The sequence below is a fragment of the Neoarius graeffei genome, chromosome 13 (assembly GCF_027579695.1).
Source record: "Neoarius graeffei isolate fNeoGra1 chromosome 13, fNeoGra1.pri, whole genome shotgun sequence".
NCBI lineage: Eukaryota > Metazoa > Chordata > Actinopteri > Siluriformes > Ariidae > Neoarius > Neoarius graeffei.
In genome coordinates this window covers 9,090,527-9,113,905 of record NC_083581.1, presented here as the reverse complement: position 1 = coordinate 9,113,905, position 23,379 = coordinate 9,090,527, and the positions used below count along the sequence as shown (strand labels likewise).

At 42.2% G+C, this 23,379-nt stretch overlaps 1 protein-coding gene across 3 annotated transcripts in view; it reads left to right on the top strand.

Annotated features, from left to right (window-relative positions):
* The window catches only part of lrch1 (leucine-rich repeats and calponin homology (CH) domain containing 1), a 193,995-nt gene that overhangs the window by 116,390 nt on the left and 54,226 nt on the right, over positions 1 to 23,379 (top strand). For all 3 annotated transcript variants that reach the window (XM_060937213.1, XM_060937214.1, XM_060937212.1), the window contains exons 10-13: positions 9,206 to 9,273; positions 13,923 to 13,985; positions 18,715 to 18,792; positions 20,154 to 20,190. In XM_060937213.1, the coding sequence (XP_060793196.1) occupies positions 9,206 to 9,273; positions 13,923 to 13,985; positions 18,715 to 18,792; positions 20,154 to 20,190 (246 nt within the window). The remainder of the gene's footprint in view (positions 1 to 9,205; positions 9,274 to 13,922; positions 13,986 to 18,714; positions 18,793 to 20,153; positions 20,191 to 23,379) is intronic.

Sequence of the window (23,379 nt, the reverse complement as noted above, 5' to 3'; positions counted from 1 at the left end):
CAGGGATTTAAAAATTCATAACTCAGCCACCGAAAGTCGTAGCCAAACTTTACAGGCACCTCCTTCTCCTCGAGATCTTTCGAAACAGCCCGGGCACGGCCCGCTATGGCCACAACTCAGCCCGTTATTCGCGGCGAATTTCAAATTTCGTCCTCTTTCTGGAGCATTTTAGTGGTTTGACCTAGATTCTTTGTCTCAGGTCATGCTATACAAAGCATCGTGAGAATACAGGTAATTAATTATGTCAGGTAAGCATCATCGCTTACCACAGGTGGTCGGATCCTGAACCATTGGTCTGTTGGTTGAGCGTGGCTATGTAGCTGGCTAGTGGTAAAGTAAACAAACGCCCCATGACCGATGCCAACTGGTGCACATATGTGACACCTCTCCGAATCCAGGGACGCATGTCAGCCGAAACGAATCCGAGAAAATCGCAAGAAGCTTTTTTTTTTTTCAAAATTTGTGATTTTCATTTTTTTCCATAATGTGCAAGTTGAGATCTTGAAGAATGCAATCAGTATTTCAGATAATAGATTGTTTTGTTGGAAAAGCATACATTTTTTGTTGCAAATTGTCTCGTTTTTGTCAGGACTGTAGCCTGCTGGGGGTGTGGGTAAATTACCATATGGGCCATTCACATGATGATTTAAGTCTTTTGTTGTTTTTTTTCGCCAATCAGCTGTATGATACGAGCTGAGCTCGTGGCTACTTAAGCTGCATACAGGCGTGTAATTTCACTATGGAATGAGGAAGCTAAACAGATCGCAGAGGAGCTGAAACACCGCAAAGCAAACAGACACACGGTATTTACATCGGAGATAACCATTTCTAGCAAAAAAAACGCAACCAAAAGGAAGTGTTCTAGGACTACATTATTCCATCGGAGGCATTGGTGTGTGCAAGGCGACGTTTCTCTTTCTGATGGGGTAAGTTTATTAATCTAAGGCTGTGTGGTTATTTTTGCATGTAACGGAGAGTGTTGTGGTTTGGTTACATGAAACTAGCATTGTGTTAGTTGTTATCATCATGCTAGCTTTCTTTCTTACGGTGTGAGTAATTTTTCAACCACAAAACGTTAAAGTACAGTATACTTTAGGACTTATTTTTGTACTTCATAATTGTTTTGGGCATACTTTGCATGGAAGGAAAATTGACGTGGTGATCTTTGTTTACATGAAAGTAGCATCGTGTTAGCTAGTAGGGGGTAGAGCTTTCCTTAATGTCATGCAAATGAGCACCATTATGTGCCCGCCCTGCACCCAGAGTAGATGAGATGGAAAACTTTTGCCACTTTTCCACTACAAACGCAGCCAAGTCGGGCTGAGCCGTGCCGTGCTGAGTCGAGCTGAGCGGGGCTGTTGGAGTTGCATTTCGACTACAACCATGCTGAACCGCGCTGGCTGGAAGTGGGTGGACACATTGGGTGGAGTTAGCGAAAGTGGGTGGACGTCACGTGATGTCGTTAGGCGGCGCAAACAGTGACATCAGTGAGCTTTTAAGCGGTAGTCTCACGACCCGGATAGTAAACAATAAACATGGACATGGAGTCGTTAGTGTTGCTGGTCTTGGTGCTGTGGCTTGTTGTCACCGACAACGCCAACAGATACTGGCAAGAGCGTATAGATGAGGCGAGGCGCATAAGGCTTCAGAAATTCTCGTAATTCGTAATTCTTCTTCTTCCGGGTTTACGGTGTTTACAGATCCCAGCGTGCTCGTGGGGCGTATGTGGGCATGTGAGGACACTCCTCCTAATCAATCAGTGCACAGGGGAGTGTCTCCTCACGGCCCTAGCCCCACTCGGCTCGGTTTGGCTCGCTTCAGCCCCACTCCAAAACGGTGCGAATTTTGGGTGCTAAGCAGGGCTGAAGCGAGCTGAGTCGTGCTGCTCTGAGACAGTCGAAACGCGAGCCGTGTCGGGCTGAAGTGAGCTGAAAAAGGGTAGTGGAAAAGGGCCATTTGAGGGCGATTTTCTCCCTTTCCTGTTTTAAGAGGTATACACTTTCAAAAGGCCACACATTCTTCAAATATTGTCAGATCTCCACATGGAAGGCATCATTGGAAAGCTTAGAAACTGTACTTTCTGAATCCGTCAATAACTCAAAATGCCCCCGGGCGGACATGTGTCCCTGGATTCCGTTATCTGACACATATGTTTCTGACTGATGCACGTGCATCGGTTGCATGGGTCTGGATCCGTCCCTGTATCTAACACTCCATATGTTTTGAGAAATAACAGGATCACAGCAGCTGATTTGGATGGTGCCACTGTTTTGGGTGAGCTGCGATTTAAAGTAGGTGACATTACTCAGTTTGTATCTCCTCCTAAAATGAGATGATGTGTATCTAGGTTTGGTAAAGCAGCATTTCATTAAAAAGTGCTAAGGTCCCAATTTGGTGCATAAACAAGATAACAAGAAGATTGTATAATCTACCCAGTACCATGATATAGCGACCTGCGGTATCAGCTTCTACCCTCGAGATAGAAAATTGCACATTTTTATGAATGAGGGTAGCTATTCATTCCTTTGGATTTTGAATTAAATTCGGAGTGGTACCACTGACCTGTCCATCCTCCTCAAAGCCTTTCCTGAAGGAAAGCAAGTCCCACATTAAGTTGTTTCAGATGTAAAAGTACCTTTTTGTGCTTGACAGTGTGCTTTAAAGATGTGACATTCCAACTTACAAACTTCACCTGGCAGCGAGCTAGCCTATTAGCAGCTAGCTTGTTACGAGGTGGACTCATCATCCACTTTAAAGGTGAAATTACAGAAATGACACTTGAATACATTGCGTTCTGACCTGTATATGCATACAGTGTTCTTTCATAAAACTGGAAACAGACAGGTAAGACTACTAAATAAAGACGTGTTGCAGTAGATCCCCAAATAGCAATCCCTGTTAGAACAGAATTTCCATTTGACCCCAGGGAACAACAGCCCGAATCCCTAACACCCAATAGGGGTGTTAGGGATAGGGTGGCTCCAAACCTCTTGGAACAGAATCCACACATGGAAGTGCTTGTAGTAGGAAAACTATTCGAACAAATAACTCTGCTTATGCAACAAGTATAATAAAGATACCCCATAATGCATCAGCTCTCACTCTTGGAAATTTATGACTTTTTATTATAATACCCCCCTCCAAAGTGGGGGGGGTACTGTTGTTTTTTTATTTGTTTTTTTTTTTTTACTTCTGTCCGTCCGTATCTCCGTCCGTCTGAAACCTATAGGGTGGATTTACAAAATTTTCGTAACACTTTTCTCACCAACTACATATCACAACTGCTTGATATTTGGTACCGAGCTTCAGCTTGGGGTTCTATACCGTGTATACAGTTTTCAGGTCTGTTGCACGTAGACTTCCTGTTTACCAACTGAATGTAGTTATGAAACATATAGCGTGGATTTACAAAATTTTTGTAACACTTTTCTCAGCAACTACAAATCACAACTGCTTGATATTTGGTACCGAGCTTCAGCTTGGGGTTCTATACCATGTATACCGTTTTCAGGTCTGTCGCTCATCAACTTTCTGTTTACCGACTGAATGTATTTCTGAAACCTATAGGGTGGATTTACAAAATTTTTGTAACACTTTTTTCAGCAACTACAAATCACAACTGCTTGATATTTGGTACACAGCTTCAGCTTGGGGTTCTATACCATGTATACCTTTTTCAGGTCTGTCGCACGTAGACTTCCTGTTTACCAACTGAATGTAGTTATGAAACATATAGCGTGGATTTACAAAATTTTCGTAACACTTTTCTCAGCAACTACAAATCACAACTGCTTGATATTTGGTACCGAGCTTCAGCTTGGGGTTCTATACCATGTATACTGTTTTCAGGTCTTTCACACATCGACTTTCTGTTTACTGACTGAATGTATTTATGAAACCTATAGGGTGGATTTTGACGCTATTTCAAGAAGCAAAGTACTATTTCAAAATGACAGTTTACCAAAATGCTATTTGAAATCACTGGGGAGAACACTGCTCTTTACTTACTTGTTTCAGGGTTAATTATTTGTTGAAGTCAACATTCATAGTAAGTGTCCTTTTCCTTCGATTTCTTGCATTCTGATATAAGCAGGAGCGGGGGATACGTAAGTGAGCAGTAGCTCACAGTTGATCTTGTAATTGTTTAGTAATAGCAGCTCTAGTCCAAGAAATACCTTTGCTGCACAAGCGAATTATGAAATCAGCATAATAGTTCAACAGATATAATTCCAACCTTTCAGGAAGCTCTCTCGAGTACAAATACTCTCCCGCTTTATAAATACACAGTTCTTTCGACTACAACGAATTGGCTGCATAAACATACAATCTTTCCCAAATTCAACTTGCATGGTGACATACAGTTTCTTTTAGTACAACTGAAGTGGCTATTTGTGACTTTTAGAACTTAATCCAGTTAGCAAAATAAAGTATATTCGAAACAGATGCCAGCAGAAAATAAAAAGGAAAATTTTATACAGAACCCGACTGACTTTATCCTCGCTCACTGAACAAAACTTTGTCCTGTTCACTGCGTCGTCCCATGGTGTAGAAGCCTATAAGGACCTGGGTAAAATGCTTGATTTCACATGACCCACTGCTGTCTCTGAGGTGGGGTTTACATTAGACCGTATCAGCGGATCATCAGATTAACGTTTTTAAAACGATTAGTGTGCACACAGCAACACCAATACACGATTTGCGTGCACACAGCAACACCAATACACGGATACGCTCGGCTCCGCAGGCATCCTGCGCTCCAAATCACTCCGCCCTGAACAGCGAGTGCCCTCTGGAGGGTGCGCACTCCGGCCCTGCGCAGCTCACAGAGCGCGCGAGTGAAGCGCACGAGCAGTGATTCGGGACTGAGCCGCTGTGTGTGTGATCCCAGCACATATCACTTACCACTTGCAAGTGGAAGGATGGCAAGCCTAAAGACAATCATAACTACACAATGGGCAGTATTTGCATCAGTATTTGCAGTATTTTCATACTTTTATACTCTTTAATGAAAGGTGATACAAGGCGGAAGTCCGCGCCGTTTTTCAGCAGTCGCGTCACATGACCAACGCCAGTGAATCAGGAAGGTGGATGTCACAGTGACGTTGTCCAATGACGACGCCAGCTAGAGCTCAGCACAGCGTATCCACGTATTCTCAATGTTTACACAACACCGGACCAGACACGATCTGGATTGAATACGTGGACCCTGGCGGATTCCCGTTTCCCGGCGTTTCCAGGCATTTTAATGTAAACGGACAGTGCATCCGCGAAGAAAACGAGACAGATACGGTCTAATGTAAACTTGGCCTGAGTCCTGAAGTTGTGTTTCAGTACTATCGTCTGTGATACGAAGCTTTGCTGGATGGATAATGCCATATCAGAGGCCTTCGTGCCCACGAAGCAGTTCTGAATGCAGCTCTAGCTCGAGTCACACATGGGGATAGTTGGGGAATATGGAAATTGTGACCCCCTTGAAGTACAGAGGACCAGCTTCTCTGGCTCACAGGGAGGGAGGATCTTCACACAGTCCCAGTAATAATGTAGCTGAACCACAACGACACAAGGTTTATCTCCAGGTTTTCATGGTCGGAGATTTATCAATCCAAATGCCTTTATCCATACCGAGGGCTTCCTTGAGCAGTTTGGAGATGAAGTCTGGGGATCTTGAGCAGGGAGTTTCTGCCACATTCAATATTCAGCTGTTCGATCTCCTCATCCTTTCTTCCATGTCTAGGCATTTTTCATGTAGGCTGGTCAGCTCTGTCTTTAGTGTGTAGTGACTTTACATCATCTGAGCACACAGGTAAGATCTCCGTTCCATCTCTGACGGAGTTGTTTTCGTCGCCACCAGATCAGAGCACAGTGATATCTGCTCTCAGCGAGGGAAGGATTTCAGTGTTTATGCCTGCCATATTTCAGTCTGATTGAGGAGTGTCAGTTCCTCCAGCGTACTTGTATTTATCTACCTTTTTACAGGCCGTTGGCACAGTGATGTCGAACCCCAACTGATGAAGGGTATTAATAAAAAGCTCAATAAAATAGTCGATAGCTTTTTATGAGTGTACGGTGCCAAGATTTTTTAAATTCAGTCAACAGCAGAGCAGAGCTCAGTGCCTAAACATGTGATAATAAGTTCCATAATAAATTACATTTACAGTGGTGCTTGAAAGTTTGTGAACCCTTTAGAATTTTCTATATTTCTGCATAAATATGGCCTAAAACATCATCAGATTTTCACACAAGTCCTAAAAGTAGATAAAGAGAACCTAGTTAAACAAATGAGACCAAAATATTATACTTGGTCACTTATTTATTGAGGAAAATGATCCAATATTACATATCTGTGAGTGGTAAAAGTATGTGAACCTTTGCTTTCAGTATCTGGTGTGACTCCCTTGTGCAGCAATAACTGTAACTAAACATTTCCGGTAACTGTTGATCAGTCCTGCACACCGGCTTGGAGGAATTTTAGTCCATTCCTCCGTACAGAACAGCTTCAACTCTGGGATGTTGGTGGGTTTCCTCACATGAACTGCTCGCTTCAGGTCCTTCCACAACATTTCGAATGGATTACGGTCAGGACTTTGACTTGGCCATTCCAAAACATTAACTTTATTCTTCTTAACCATTCTTTGGTAGAACGACTTGTGTGCTTAGGGTCGTTGTCTTGCTGCATGACCCACTTTCTCTTGAGATTCAGTTCATGGACAGATGTCCATGACATTTTCCTTTAGAATTCGCAGGTGTAATTCAGAATTCATTGTTCCGTCAATGATGGCAAGCCGTCCTGGCCCAGATGCAGCAAAACAGGCCCAAACCATGACACTACCACCACCATGTTTCACAGATGGGATAAGGCTCTTATGCTGGAATGCAGTGTTTTCCTTTCTCCAAACATAATGCTTCTCATTTAAACCAAAAAGTTTTATTGTGGTCTCATCCGTCCACAAAACATTTTTCCAATAGCCTTCTGGCTTGTCAACATGATCTTTAGCAAACTGCAGATGAGCAGCAATGTTCTTTTTGGAGAGCAGTGGCTTTCTCCTTGCAGCCCTGCCATGCACACCATTGTTGTTCAGTGTTCTCCTGATGGTGGACTCATGAACATTAACATTAGCCAATGTGAGAGAGGCCTTCAGTTGCTTAGAAGTTACCCTGGGGCCCTTTGTGACCTCGCCGACTATTACACGCCTTGCTCTTGGAGTGATCTTTGTTGGTCGACCACTCCTGGGGAGGGTAACAATGGTCTTGAATTTCCTCCATTTGTACACAATCTGTCTGACTGTGGATTGGTGGAATCCAAACTCTTTAGAGATGGTTTTGTAACCTTTTCCAGCCTGATGAGCATCAACAACGCTTTTTCTGAGGTCCTCAGACATCTCCTTTGTTCGTGCCACTTCCATAAACATGTGTTGTGAAGATCAGACTTTGATAGATCCCTGTTCTTTAAATAAAACAGGGTGCCCACTCACACCGGATTGTCATCCCACTGATTGAAAACACCTGACTCTAATTTCACCTTCAAATTAACTGCTAATCCTAGAGGTTCACATACTTATGCCACTCACAGATATGTAATATTGGATCATTTTCCTCAATAAATAAATGACGAAGTATAATATTTTTGTCTCATTTGTGTAACTAGGTTCTCTTTATCTACTTTTAAGACTTGTGTGAAAATCTGATAATGTTTTATGTCATATTTATGCAGAAATATAGAAAATTCTAAAGGGTTCACAAGCTTTCAGGTACCACTGTATATAGCGCCTTTCTCAAACTCAAGGTCGCTTTACATTTATGTGATCTTTAAAAAGTGATGTGGGTGTTGGTACCACATGGGCTGGTCTGAGTGTTTCAGAAACTGCTGATCTCTTGGGATTTTCGCGCACAACAGGCTCTAGAGAGACTTTCCTCTTTACACAGAATGGTGCGAAAAACAAAAAAACATTGAGTGAGTGACAATTCTGTGGGTGGAAATGCCTTGTTGATAGGAGAGGTCAGAGGAAAATGGTCTCAGATTGATTTGAGCTGCCAGATAGGATATAGTAACTCATATAATCACTCTTTACAACCGTGGTGAGCAGAAAAGCATCTCAGCATGCATATGACATTCAACCTTGATGTGGATGAGCTCCAACAGCAGAAGACCACATCAGGGTCCTCTCCTGTCAGCCAGCAACAGGAACCTGAGGCCATCGTGGGCACAGACCCACCCACACTGGATACATGAAGATTAGAAACAAATCATCTGGTCTTCTTCCAGTCTTCAGCTGTCCAATGGGAGGGGAGTGTCCTATGATGTGTTGCACCACGGTCCTGGAGAAGCAACATTTCATTCTGTGTAGAAGAATGACAATAAAACCCCACTTGACTTGATTTATTTGAGTGACTCTTTCCTTCCTGTCAGCTCAGACCAGTCTGATCATTCTCCTCTGCTCGCTCATCAGCAAGGCGTTTCAGGCTGCAGATCCTCCACTCACACACAAGATGTTTCTCAGTTTTCGTACCATTCTGTGTAAACTCAAGAGACTGTTGTGTGTGAAAATCCCAGGAGATCATCAGTTTCTGAAAAATTCAAACCGGTCCATCTGATACCAACACCCATGCCAAGTCTCAGAGATCGGACTTTTTCTTCATTCCGATGTGTGACGTGAACACCAAATGAAGCTCTGACCCTGAATCTGTATGGTTTTAACACATTGTGCTGCTGTCACATGATTGGCTGATTAGATAACCGCATGACTGAGCAGATGTACAGGTGTTCCTAATAAAGCAAACGGTCAGTATAACCGCCAAAGGTTTCCAGTTATATGTTACCTATACGCAAATAAATGGATTTATCCCAGAAATCTGCTTCCGTGACCCTTTATTACATATCCTCCTCTGAGCTTTCTAACTTCCAATACTAATGCTAACATTAACACTTCTTTCGAATAAAACGGGACATAATCATTCAGATAGTCAATAAGTCTGATTTTTTTTTTTTTGCCATTTTCATTCATGCAGGTGTCAAAGCTTTCATTCTTCCTTTGTTTTAGATTTCATGTCATCAGCAGATTTAAGTCTTCAGTGTGTGTGTGTGTGTGTGTTAGCCATGGTGATAACAAAGGTCCATTATCAATTCCAGCCAGTCAGTCCCTTACTGTGCTGTCACGTGACAGGTGACAGCTGGAGATGGTGTGTGTGTGTGTGTGTGTGTGTGTAGGGTCGAGGTGTTGACTTCGACGAGCCCCTCAGAATTGAGGAAGACAGTAACTGGGCAGTTGAGCAATCGTGAGTATCCTTCTTTATGCTACCCTTCCATTCTTCTCCCTCTGTCTCCGCTCGGCATGTGCTTTATTAGGTAACATTTTACATTTCAAAATCGTTCCTAGTTCATTGGGGACACTGATGCACCCTGATTTACTGTCAAAGTCAAGTGATCGAGGTAAAGCGCAGGCACCTTTCCTTATAAAAGACACATACTGAAGGGACGTTTCTTTTTGAGAGTATAGACCTGAAGCCCTACGATGTTCCTACAAGTAACTAACAGAATAAGCGTTATGTCTGGCTGGTAGTTCAGGTTAAATAGCGTTTTAAAAAGTTACAGGCTATAATTATTTATAGTTACAGAAAGGGCAAAAAATGGAAATAAAAACAGACATCTAGCGTAACGCTCTCTAACTTGCTTGCAGCAGTGTTCCTTCATTTGTCTTTAGTAAGCGCTTGATCCTGGTCATGGTCACGGTGGATCCAGAGCCGATCCTGAGAACTGTCCCGTTATTGAACTTCTGCTGGTTAGAAATGAGCCCCTGCCATGTCTTTAAACTCATCAGCTGTGTCTCATGGTGGTGTAACACACTCAGTGCTATCCACCCTCTTCTGCATACAGTTGTGGTCAGACGTTTACATACAGTGACATTAGGGTGCATCAGTTGCCCCCTAAAAATGAAAAGTTCCTCCGATCATGATGCATTTTTGTTTTTATGTTCCTTTTGGTAAGAAAACTCACTGGGTGAAATATTTTGACAAAATTCAAAAGTTTAATGGTGGCACCAGGAGCTCAAAGTTATGGAAAAAGCTGCTATTTTATGACTTTTATGACAAAATTTCGATCACTTTTCATGAAACATTATAGCACCTTATAGAGTATACCAAATATCTTAGATACACATTTTTAGTACATATTCTAAATACATATATTATCAAGCACAGTTTGAGTTTTTGCTGTTCATTGAATCATTGTTCAACTACTTTTAAACAATACAAATGTATTATGAATCACATTAATGCTTCTCAATCCCTTGCAAAGGTTCTTAACATGATCTCTGGGTCACAAGAAATCAATAAATGGAGTCCAACATTGTGATTCAAACCTTACGCGAAAACATAAAATAAGCGTTTTTTGGCAAAAAATGAACCTCATGGTGCCACCATTAGACTTTTGAATATGGTCAAAAAATTTTACAGGATGTCTTTATTGGTGAAAAGGAACACCCAAACACAAATGCATCAGATTTGATGAAAGTGAGGGCAACTGATGCACCCTAAGTGACATGAATGTCATCTTGGATATGAACGTCGTGGCAATATTTGGGCTTTCAGTAATTTCTTTGAACTGTTCTTTTTCTGTGGCAGAATGATTGTACAGCATACAACTTTAATTAAAAACAACACACTAGAATTTGGTGCACAAGTTTTCATTTTCTTTTGGTTTTCTGAAATCAACACAGGGTCAAAATTATACATACAGCACACCTAATATTTGGGTGAAATGTCTCTTTGCAAGATTCACCTTGACCAAACATTTTTGTTTACCATGAACAAGCTTCTGGCAGAATTCTGGTTGGATATTTCATGACTCTTCATGGTAGAATTGGTAGAGTTCAATTAAATTTGTTTTTTTTTCTTGGCATGGACTCGACTTATAAGCACGGTCCATGTATTTTTAATAGGGTTGAAGTCAGGGCTTGTTTTAAGCTTAATGTTAGCCTGCTTTATCCTCCACAACCAGCTCTGATGTGTGTTTGGGTTCATTGTCCTGTTGTAAGTCCCAAGTCATGTTCAAGTTTCTGATGGTTTATGCTGAAGAATTCTGAGGTGGTCCTCCTTCTTTATTATTCCATCCACTTTGTGCAATGAACCAGTTCCACTGGCAGCAAAACAGCCCCAGAGCATGATGATCCTACCACCACTACCACCTGGTACAGTGTCCCTCTGTACATGGTGGTCATTATGGCCGAACAACTCAATCTTTGTCTCATCTGACCATACAGCTATCCTCCAGAAGGCTTTTTCTTTGTCTGTGTGGTCAGCTTCAAACTTTAGTTAAGCTTGAAGGTGTCAATTTTGGAGCAGGAGGTTATTTCTTGGATAGTAGCCTCTTAGTCCATGATGATCTGAACTGTAGACAGTGATCCATCAGCTTCCAGTTCATGGCAGGGCTGTGTCATGGTGGTTCCCAGGTTGGTCCTAACCATCCAAGCCAATTTTCTTTCAGCTGAGGGTGATACTTTGGGTTTTCTTGAAGCAAAGTGGCTTGGCAAAGTGACTGCACCTCACAATAACTTGGATACAGTTGTTTGAACTGATCTTGGAATTTGCAGTTGTTTAGAAATGGCTCCAAGAGACATTCCAGAGTTGTGTACATCTGTGATCCTCTTTCTCAGATCTGCACTGAGCTCCTTGGACTTTCCCATTTTACTGTGTGGTGGTCAATCCAATGAGTGCTGTAAACAAACCATTTTTATGAAGGCACAGAGAAGCTACCAGCTGTAGTCAATCATGATCACTAACAGGAACTTAAGAGATCTTGGCCTTGGCAAGATAAGAGATATTTTGGAAGTTTCAGCACCCCTGAATTAATAACCTAAGTGAGCGTATGTAAATTTTTGACCATGTATGTATAATTTTGACCGTGTTGATTTCAGAAAACCCCCCCAAAATTAAAACTTATGTACCAAATTCTAGTGTTTTTTTATTAATTAAAGCTGTATGCTGTACAATCATTCTGCCACAGAAAAAGAACAGTTCAAAAAAAAATTACTGAAAGCCCAAATATTGCCATGACATTCATGTCACTGTATGTAAACTTCCGACCACAACTGTATGAGAGCTTACACATGCCTGTGATTGGCTCATGTCTCTGTGACTGACAGGGGAGTGAGAGTATGTCATCCCTCCTGTCCAGACAGCACAGCTAACGTTTCTCTCCCAGCTGTGCGTGAATGTGAAAGAGTTGGGATTTGAACTCATGATCTCCTGATAATATGGCAAACACGTTTCTGTTGTGCCACTCATGAGGAAATGTCGCGGGTATTGCTGGGTTTCACATGATGTCACATCCGCCTCATTAGTTATTCAAAACTTTAGCTGGTGGTCAACCAAAGCTCATTTGACAAAGCGTTTGTACAGAGAAGGTGCATTGTTCGCATGAAAAATACCTTACGCTTGTGTTGTTTTAGATTGTTTGAATCGATCAAACTGTGAAACTGATAAAAGTTTCTTCAGGGTTCCCTATGAACTAATAAAAAATGGTGAACAAACACAGGATTTCATAGAAAGACGTCGAGAAAGGTGGCTTTTGAACCTCTCACTGAAATCGAAGGGAGCCGAGTCGAAGCATGCTCGAGTTTGCAGTGATCACTTGGTTTGTATTTCCCTCTCAGCTCTGTTGTTAGCGTTTTCCAAGTGCTTTTCTTGCTATGTGTTGTTATTTTATGGTTTGTTTGTTTTTTTAGTCACAAAGCGCTAAAGTCCCCAGCTGTTTCTTTGTTTACTCCTCACAAAGTCCATATGCATGAAGGTAGCGACAAAATTCTTCCCTAGCCGTACAGTTACAATGCGCCATGATCACTTCTTCTCCGTCTTGTTTAACTAAGATCCGGGTCTTTAAAGGGGTTTCTGATGATCTTTGTGAATGATTTACCTGAGAGATAAGAGCCAACACAAGTGAGAATCAAGCGAACTGTTGGTTGTTTACACTTCAACTTGCAGCGCTTCGTTGTAAAGACGTGAACGAAAAGCTTAAAAAAAACATACTTACACGGGCAAAAACAATACAGGATTCATTCGGCAGCGACTTGATAGCGAGGTCCTTTACCCAGTCACATATAGAAAAAAGTTGTAAGCCTCCATACTCTTCCACGTTTTCATCTGTTTTGCGGTGTAGAAGGACGTCTGCAGCACCAGATAGTTCGAGATGTCGGGGAAGGGTAGTTTTCGAGATCGTATGACAAATCCTTCTTTCCCAGACTGTAGGGGTCGATTCCATTGCACATAGCAGTCTTCTGGATATATCTAAAGCGAGCAGTGGCTTCTAGATTATGAGCGTACTCTGATAAGTTATCGCTAGTTATTTGCACTACAGCAGCCGTTTAGACCACCAGCTATTTCACTTCTGGTAAAACCGCTAAGAAAAGCCACGTGACTGAAACCCAGCAATTCAAGGGGACATATTATTATGAAAAACTGACTGTTTCAGTCCTTGTGCACATAGAACCCACACACTCTGAGATAAAAGACACCCAGTTAGTTTCTTTTGTTCTACCTGTTTCTCAAAAACGTGTTTCAACAAGAAGCTGTTCAGATTCGCCTCCACTCTCTGTCGCATCATTTGCATTGTCGCGCCCCCCTCATCTGAATATCTCCACTCATGGGTTGAGAACTGCCTTTGTGAAAGAATATTCCTGATTGGCTGGAGGAAGAAGGGGGCGGGGTGATCAGTGGCTCTTTATCTTTTAAAGGAACAGGCACTCTCAGATCAGCTGTTCGGAACGGGGCTGCTTAGACAAGGGGAGGGGGGCTGTGGGGCTTTATCCTTGGAGTATTTTAACCAAATCATGTCACAGACATTTCATTAAGGCCTCCGGGAACTGTGTCAACTTGTGGAAAATGAGTAGGATATGTCACCTTTGAGACTAAAAGCACTATGTCTCCGACAGGTCGAAGGTTAACCTGATCAGCCCACTGAAAGAGGCCGTGGAGCTGTTGCAGAATCCTAGCAGGTAAAGGTTCTGATGTTCATCGTAAAGATTCAATTTATGCACATTTTCTGCTTACCTCAGATGTAGTAGAGAAGACTGGACAGGATTTACTTCTTGAACACTAAAGCTGAAAAGGTCACCAGAGTATATGCAGAACCATATGATATGATATCCTTGGCTTGCAAGTGACGTCAAAGCAAAATAGAAACCCAGATGTCGGCCACTTTGGTGGATATACAAATGCGCGGTCAAGCGACATTCCATACAAAACATAGTCACGCGTGCGCAGCTCTCTTTGTTTTTTCACTGCTTTAAGCGTTCTTTTAGCTCTGCCATATCTTTGTGCTGTATATGGTTGTGGTCACAACAGTACTCGTGACCGTGGCACGTTCCGATATTTTAGAATTCCGTCTGTGATTCAGAAAGAGGGCGAGGAAACTCTGAGGCTTAGTACAGAGAGGAGACGAGGGGATTCGTCCAATGACCATTTCGTCCAATAGTTAAGACATTTCATCCAAAGCCTTTTTCATACGCACTATCAATTATTTTATATTTCAGGTATTCCGGTGTTTGCGAATGAAAGCCCCGCAAGAGCACTGCTCCGCGCCTAAAGATTTAAAGGTCTCCTTGCATCGTTTTTTCATTAATTGTGCGGTGGTCTCTAGTATGAATGAATGCCCTATGAGCTGGTTTTGGTGAAAAAAATGCTGTGGTTCTCCTGTTTCAGGCTGTTCTAGTTTGCTGGAGGAGTGGGTGGCGGGAGAACAACAGGATTTCAGCTCTTACTCATTAATATTCATAACATGTAAACGTGTTACCTCTGATTGGCTAACAGCACTGTGACGCTACCTCCAGTGGGTCAGAACAAGCAGATGTGGGTGTCTCACTACGGCGAGAGAGAAGGAACAAACCGCGAAGGGAAAAATACCGCGCGCTGACGTCATTGAGGTGCGACGCGAGGAAATAAGAAAAATTCAACAAATGTTTGGGTTTTTACTGAACAAACAAACAAATAAAATGAACGAGTGACTTAAAAAGAAAAGAATGTGGGTGTCTTTGTAAAAACTGTTTTGACTGGCTATTATGGCCTTGACGTCGATGTTTTGACCAATAACAATGTAGATAACACGAATTTTACATCACATTCAACGAGATTTAAACGAGACTAAAGATGGCGACTTACAAATAATGTGTAAACATCGTTGGAGTTAATAAAGTTTGAACAGCATGAAGGAACATACCCCAACCCCCCGAAATTAATAAAAAAAAAATTCTCAACGGATTTGGCATAATATAAAAAGGTCGTTTTTTACTCAGAAAAAGCGGAAAACTCTCATCCCCGCCTAGCTTGTGACCATGTCATGCATGCTAACGTGGAGAATATGAACATGCTATTTTGTAACAAAAACCTTCGAACAAAAAGTTCATGTTTTACTTACAGCTTGTGAGCTGGTGGTCGATCGTCTTGACGGCACAGATCCAGGGATTAAAAACAACCTCGAAGCAAAACCACTACTGAAGGCACCAAAGTTTGAAAAGTCACTGTGGTTGAAATGATCAGAACACAGTACTAACGCTGCATTATACTTCGCTGGTGGTGTTCCAAAGATAAATTCCAACCATTTCTTCTTCACCTCTTCTATCTTGGGCAAGAAATGCAACGTTGATGTGTTACTGCCACAAATAACACAGGCATGAACTTGTTCGGCCATGTTTTCGACTTGCTGTTAGGTCCTCTTCGTTCGCTACTGATGAGATGGGCTCTGCTCAGTGTTGCCAGATAGTGCTGACGTTTCCAAGCCCAAAATATGTTCAAATCCGCCAAAATGCACTTAAAACCACCCAATCTGCAACACTGGCTCTGCTATCTCTCCTCGCACTTAAATCCGAACTTCCTTCCCATGGGTGGTCGCAAGCCAAGGTAGGCGAGGCCATGAATACTAATTTACGAAGTGACGTAAGATCGTATGGCTTTTTCAGATCCGCTCGTTTTTCCGACTATTTTCTTTCATAAGCTAATACAGGGAATGGGGGTAGAATTACATTTTCACATGCAGCATGCATATGCAACTCGGAGTGAACTATGGTGTTTCAAAAAGAGCCAGTATTAAACGTTTTTGGTGGAAGGGTACCTTTAACATGATCCAGCTGGCTTTAAAAATTAATAATAACTTGGCCAACGGAGCTCACAGTGAAACCAAATTTTACACGCACCTCCCTCGAAGCCTCCCCCTTTGAAAGAGAACGGTCTCAGGTCGGTAGGACCGCGCATTGGTCCGGAATTCGCAAACAAAGTCCCTGCGAGAGCGTTGCTCCACGCCTGAAGATTTAATATGATCCAGCCAGTAACATAGGCATGCAAGTGAGCAACCTGCAATGACAAGGGAGTTAACTCATCCTAGGATCGGCAAGTGGCACGGGCGGACGTGGTTACCCCCCTTAGTGCTCTCTTTAGTGTCAAAGCGCATGTACTATGGCACTCATTTGCTTTAAAAAAATGTGTTTTGCTTCAGTCAAATTCCATTGAGAGTTCCTCCTTTTTTCAAACAAACAAATACCTGAAATATAAAATAATTAATAGTGCGTATGAAAAAGGCTTTGGACGAAATGACCTGTATTCATACTTGATGGTCGGTAGAAGCATCTTATCTTCAGAAAAGTCTGACTTTTTAACAGTGTTGTATAGTAACGAAGTAAAAATACTTCACTACTGTACTTAAGCACATTTTGGGAGATTTTGTACTTTACTTGAGTTTTCAAATTTTTGAGAACCTTCACTTTTACTTCACTATATTTTTTTAACTTAATTGCATACTTTTACTCCGATACATTTTCAAAGAGCCGTTTAGTTACTCGTTACAAAAAAAGAAAGGAAAAAAAAAGTGTTTTAGCCCCACTGACTGCAACGAAGTCAGGACGTGCCTGGGCTTGTTCACCACTTGCGCATGACAACCAGTAGGCTACACCTGTTGGCTTCACGCAGTAAGCAGAAAACTAGCTTCGCAATCAACAGCCCTGATGGAAGAGGAGACGGAGACTAGTCTGGCTAACGCGACTTCAAAGCTCTGCGAGCATTTGGTCTGGCAAAGATATTAAGCCCAACCGTTTCCCAAAGTGCGTGGTTGACCCGCCTCCCTGAAATGCCTCAGTTTGCTACTGGTCGAAGCCAGAAAAGGCTGTGACGAAGCTTAAACCAATCACATCACTCTTTCCCCTGACGTATGTGACGCGACGGGGCTAACTGGTAGATTAAACTCTTACCGAAGCCGGTCGGGAGCAAGGCGAAAACGTCCTTCCTTTCAATAAATACCTCCAGGGCTGCTCTTTGCTCTGTTTTCAATGAGAACTTGCTCCATGTTCGTAATGTTTCTAGTGAATGAAGCGCTTCCGGCATAGATTCTGTAAACAATCTATGGCTTCCGGTCGCAGTTCTACTACGTCAGTGCCTTGAACACGCCTCTACCCAGGGCCGTTGGAGATGCTCAAAGTTGATTGGCTCCCGATTTTTCGGGAGCTTGGAAGAGCTGTAGATAGCTTGCCTGGCCAGACTAAGCTCGCAACAGGCCCTCGTGTTGCGTCACGCTTAGGATGGGCGGGCCCAGGCTAGACAGAGACAGCAGCTACTTCGGCTACAAATGAAGAGGAACCTGATGATGAGCACCCCTGGCTGTATTTGAACACAATGTTCTCTTACGTTGATGTGAAGGATTCGTCCTATCGAATGAAGTGCCTCTTATGCCTTCCAAAAAACGTGGAAATTCTATCTTATAGAAACTCCCCGTCCAATCTAAAGAAACACATCGAGGTTTTCTCAGGTTTTTCAGTTTTCTCCAAATTACTTTTTTCTTTTGATTATTATGACAGCAATTGGTCGTGTATGCACCTCCATAGTTTATAAAGTGCAATAACAGTAGCAGCTTTTTTTTATGTTTTTTTTTCTTAATGGTGTGATATATGCCTAATTTTCAGTACTTTTCTCTTAGTTTAAAAAACAAAGGAAAAAAATGAGAAAAAAGTGTCAAAACTGTGGTCTCCATCTTCAGATGCCAGATAGGCAGCTTCATTTTTCTCCCAATTTATTTTTTTCCTGTTTATAGTGGTTGTGTGTGCACCTCTGTTTTCAGCAGTGTAATTGCTTGTCATGAACCATTGGTGACAAATTACCTTCAGTTTACCAAAATATAAAAAATATTACAAATTCAGATTGCCTTTGCTTGTTTACTTTTACGTGTACTTTTAATTACATTACTTGAGTACATTTATTTTTGCATTACTTGTCATACTTAAGTGCAAGAAATGTCAGATACTTTAAGACTTTAACTCAAGTAACATTTCAGTCAGTGACTTTGACTTTTACCAAAGTCATTTTTTGGAAGGGTACCAATACTTTGACTTGAGTGTGATTTCCCAGTACTTTATACAACACTGCTTTTTAAAATAAAACGGGTCAAAACCCCACATATCTATCTTCTCTTTGTATCGAATCCTCGCTCGATCGTTCAAATTGTGGCAATACTGAGAAAATTCAGCATCGTTTACGGACACGCTTTCAGCGGCTGCCGTCCTCGTTGCTTTGTATATCCACCATCATGGCGGACGCTCATGACGTAGCACACTCTGATCACGTGGTTGCAAGTCATCTATACTTTCTTTTATCATATGTATTTAGGTGTATGTGGGTGTTCGAATTAATGCCCTTATATTCTCTAGCTCTTCATTTTGTGTGTGTGTGTGTGTGTTATATATTCAGAGTGAACATGAGCACAGATGATTTGTCTGGAATTAAACTCTACCCAGTGGAAGTGGTCACAGTAGACGAATCTCTGAAGTAAGTCATCTTATTAACTGTACGTTATTGTGCTTTATTCCACAGGACTGTAGGTTTCAATCACAGGTTTATATTCAGAAATAACTCGACAACTAAGGCCCAATCCCAATTCTAATTTCTACCCCTACCCCTACCCCTTCCCCTTGGCCCTTCCCCTTGAAACTGAGCTACAAGGGATAGGGCTTGAAATTCAACCCTTACGTATTGGGATAGCCCTTCAACGATCGCATACGTCATCGCGTACCTCCGTCAGCGTTTACGTTAGCAAAACGCGACCAAATGCGTCATTGGCTGCGACCAGCCGCTACAGTCAGAGCCAGAGATCTCTGCTGGCAGGGTGTGATTTGTTAACTAACACCACTGAATGGGATATCTTTGGCGCTTCGTGCACCACATCCGACAGAATGAGGTGTCAGAACACTCATGTAAACAATAAAAGCGAGAATAACAGAACAAAACGTACGCAGTCAAGCAACCGAAAACAATACTCACTCCCAAAGCTTTTTAGCAGCAGCTTGGATTTCAGAAATCGCTGCTCATTCTCAGCTCGAAAGCGAATCAAGCGTCGTGTTTCCTCTGGATAACAACTTAAAACACGTAAATAATGGAGAAAATACATTTATGACAATCTTTCGCCGCGGGAACCGCCATCTTTCTGAAATCCGCATGAAATCTCGCTGAAATCCGCATGGCATTGTGGGAAATCACTCAAACCCCTTCGTTCGGAGTCAGCTCCAGGAAAATCTCCGTTTGGAGGGGTACAGAAGCCCTACCCCTTCCCCTACCCCTCCGCGTTAACTGGGATTGGGATACCCCTACCCCTTCACGTGAACGCACAAAATGGAGGGGAAGGGCCAAGGGGTTGGTCCAAGGGGTGAAATGGGATTCGGCCTAAGAAATATGGTTGTGTGTGAGATGTTGATTTAACATTTACCGAAGGAGTCTCCAGTGTCAGTGCTTTCTCATACTCAGTGTGGGTTCCGTCATGGGAAAGCGTTCCTGGTTTGCACTTTCTCTTTAACTTGAAGAGCGATTAAAAGAGAGGCTGGAGAGCGAATGTATGTCTGTAGTTGATAAAGCGTAACAGGACGTGAGAACAGGAACATTACATGCATGAAGGAATTGATTAATGAATTAAAAATCGTGCTTGTCGGTAAACCGCTGTGTCCTTAACATGAATAAACGACTTTGGGACGTGCCGTTATAGGAAACTCATCCAGTTCTGTGCGGTAACAGTAACCGCACGTCATCACAACACCCTGTTGATGATTTCCCAGTGACAGCACACCCGCAATGCTTCATTCCTTACAGGTGTTATATAATTTCTGTTGATCAGTTTCTTTTCTTCTCTTCCCCCTCAGTGGTCAGGAGAGTGAAGACGGACAGACCACGCCTAAGGTAGTGTTTCCCACAGGGCCTGTGCCGGTTAACATTCTCATATCGTCTCATGTTAACTGTCTAATTTACAGCGTTATCAAGATGCTACTAAATATAGGCCGTTGTGACACTGATTTACTCACCAAGTTCTTAGTTTCGATGAAACCCACAGCGAGGCCATTTTAACGTTGCAGAGACTAATCCGACTGAGATAACTAACAGGCAGGAGACTGAGCGTTCTAACCCTGAACTATTCCTGGCCTTGAGTCCGTCTCATTCATACACAGCTATACGCACTGGATACTGATCAATCCTACACATACAGCTGCACACATTTACATCAACAAATCATGACCCAAATCACCGGCACTGCCAAACAGCTGATTGGCTGTAATCTAGTGCCCCGGGTACCTTTTGTGAAGCTGCGATGGTCTGAGAATACCTCGTCATATTTGGAAATATATGTATATGTATAGTCGCGTGAGCAATAGGAATGTGTGTCATACATGTCGTTGTTTGGCTCTTTGGTCTCGGTTCCAATTTCTTGTTGAAAGGTTTCTGTGGCTGTTTCTAAAAACCCGAGAGTAGAATTTGATGATTCGCGTGTATACGGTTTATCAACCGTTAATTACACTTTTCTACCACTAGGGACAGGTGTAATTCTAATTCTGCACACATCCTGGTGTAGTGGTTAGCGCTGTCGCCTCACAGCAAGAAGGTTCTGGGTTCGAGCCCAGTGGCCGGCGAGGGCCGTTCTGTGTGGAGTTTGCATGTTCTCCCCGTGTCCGCGTGGGTTTCCTCCGGGTGCTCCAGTTTCCCCAACAGTCCAAAGACATGCAGGTTAGGCTAATTGGGTGTCTCTAAATTGACCGTGAGTGTGAATGGCTGTTTGTTTCTTGTCTGTGAATATTCTCAATCATCCAGGTCATAGTAAACTGTGGGTGGTAGAACTGGGCAACTGGACTTGCTTGAAGATTCTTGAAAACGTTTCACCTCTCGTCCAAAAGGCTTCCTCAGTTCTGTCTGACTAAATATCTGATACTCCCTATTAGTCAGACAGAACTGAGGAAGCCTTTTGGACGAGAGGTGAAGCGTTTTCAAGAATCTTCAAGCAAGTCCAGTTGCCCATTTCTACCACCCACAGGCTGTTTGTCTCTATGTGTCAGCCCTGCGATGATCTGGCGACTTGTCCAGGGTGTACCCCACCTCTCGCCCATAGTCCTAGATGATGGATGGATGGACATATCCTCATGCACAAGAACTTAAATCACGCTCACTTGTGCGTGCACGGTTGCTAAATGACCCCCCGGAGAGCAGAACCGGATGGGAAGGATGGTGTCACTCACTTCCTGTTCAGTTAGCAGAGTGACACTAAGCAAGCACATGGAAGAGGGCCGCTGGAACGTTCCTTTGAGCGAGCTGCACTCGAACTCCACGCGGTCGTGTGAGAGGAGAGAACTAGTTAGTGAGAACTGGTAATGATCGATAATGGATTTAACACCTACACTACCAGGAAGCCTCAGCTCACTGCAGGAACACAGGAGCAATCACGTTATACTGACTTGATAACAGTGTGTAATGGTGATATGATATTTTATCATCATACCATACCTTGAGTGTCCTGTGTGTTTCTTGTAAACGTCCTGTCACTCTCACATCAAGTCATTTCAAGTTGCTCGTAATCCGATTAGGATTCCTGACGTCATTGTTCACTTCTTTGCTGTCCAAAATGCAGAAATGTTTGTCTGTTACAAAACAGCTCATGTTAAGTTAAGAAGATGATCCTGGGTTTGGATGGATGGATGGATGGATGGATGGTTTTCTGTTTAGTTTTTTGACTGATTTTAAGCTTGATGGTCACCTTAATGTTTGTTCCATATGTACTGAGCTTCAGACTTCAGTAAACTGTGCCATGGTCCCGTGATAATGGCAGTGTGCATGAGAATGTGTGTGTGTTTGTCGTGTGTTGATTGTCGTGTGATGTCGCACTTGTGGCTTCTGACAGAGAAGCATGTGGTACGTTGAACATGTGATGTGATAAGCCTGTGTGTCGTTATACAGCAGGATCCAAAAGTCCACTACTGCTCTAATTCAGTTAAGGTACACTACCGTTCAAAAGTTTGGGGTCACTTTGAAATGTCCTTATTTTTGAATGAAAAGCACTGTTCTTTTCAATGAAGATCACTTTAAACTACCGTATTTTCCGGACTATACGTCGCTCCGGAGTTTAAGTCGCATCAGCCAAAAAATGCATTATGAAGACGAAAAAAACATATATATACGTCGCACCGGACTATAAGTCGCACTTTTTTGAAGGGTTATTCTATCCATAGAATCTGTGATTGTATCTGATAAGCGGCGCGTGGTTACTGCGCGACTGCATTGTTTATTTAATAAACGAACAGCTGAGCAGTGATAACGCGCCCTTTGCCCTGTAAGTAGCCTAGTCTGATTATTTTAAATATCTACTACTATCTTTAATACTATCACTATCGTTATTACTAATAGCCTATATTATTATTATTATTATAACTAATATTAGTAGCCTATTACTGATGCATTAATCAGTTTGCTTTTAGATTATTTTTACCGGTAGAGCTTATTATCGCCCCATGGCTCTTTCATCTGTGTTATTAAAGCTGTAGTCATCATCGAGGAGTGTCATTCTTCATTTCTGTCGAATTTTATTTCATTAAATCAGAGGTCAAGTAGGCTATAGGTATATCATCTCCAAAGACAACCGTCTAGTGAAAAAAAAACAACAACCGCTTTTAAATACCCTACTTAAATCCTTAAAAAGAGTAATTTAACTCATGTCTTGTGTGATCTGATCTCCAATGGTGAAATAAACCGGTTGTGATATGAGTAGTCTGTTATTTTAGAAGATAAATTTAATATATAATTTAATATATAGCCTAATAAAAATATTTTATAACATATCACGACATATTACTGTCTGTAACTGTTCGTCACTAAAGCGTTTTCTAAGATCATAATGTCTGATATTATTATTTTTTTTTTACACACACAATAAGCGCGTGTGCGTAAAGTTATAGTAAACCACCCCCCGCCTTTTTTTTTTTGAGTCGCCGGACCCACCCACCTCCTGCGTTCCGGGACCTCCCACTTCACAAATTAAGCACTGCCTAAAATCACTACATAACTTATTTAAATAACTATAGCCCTATCATTAATAATAAAACACAGGTC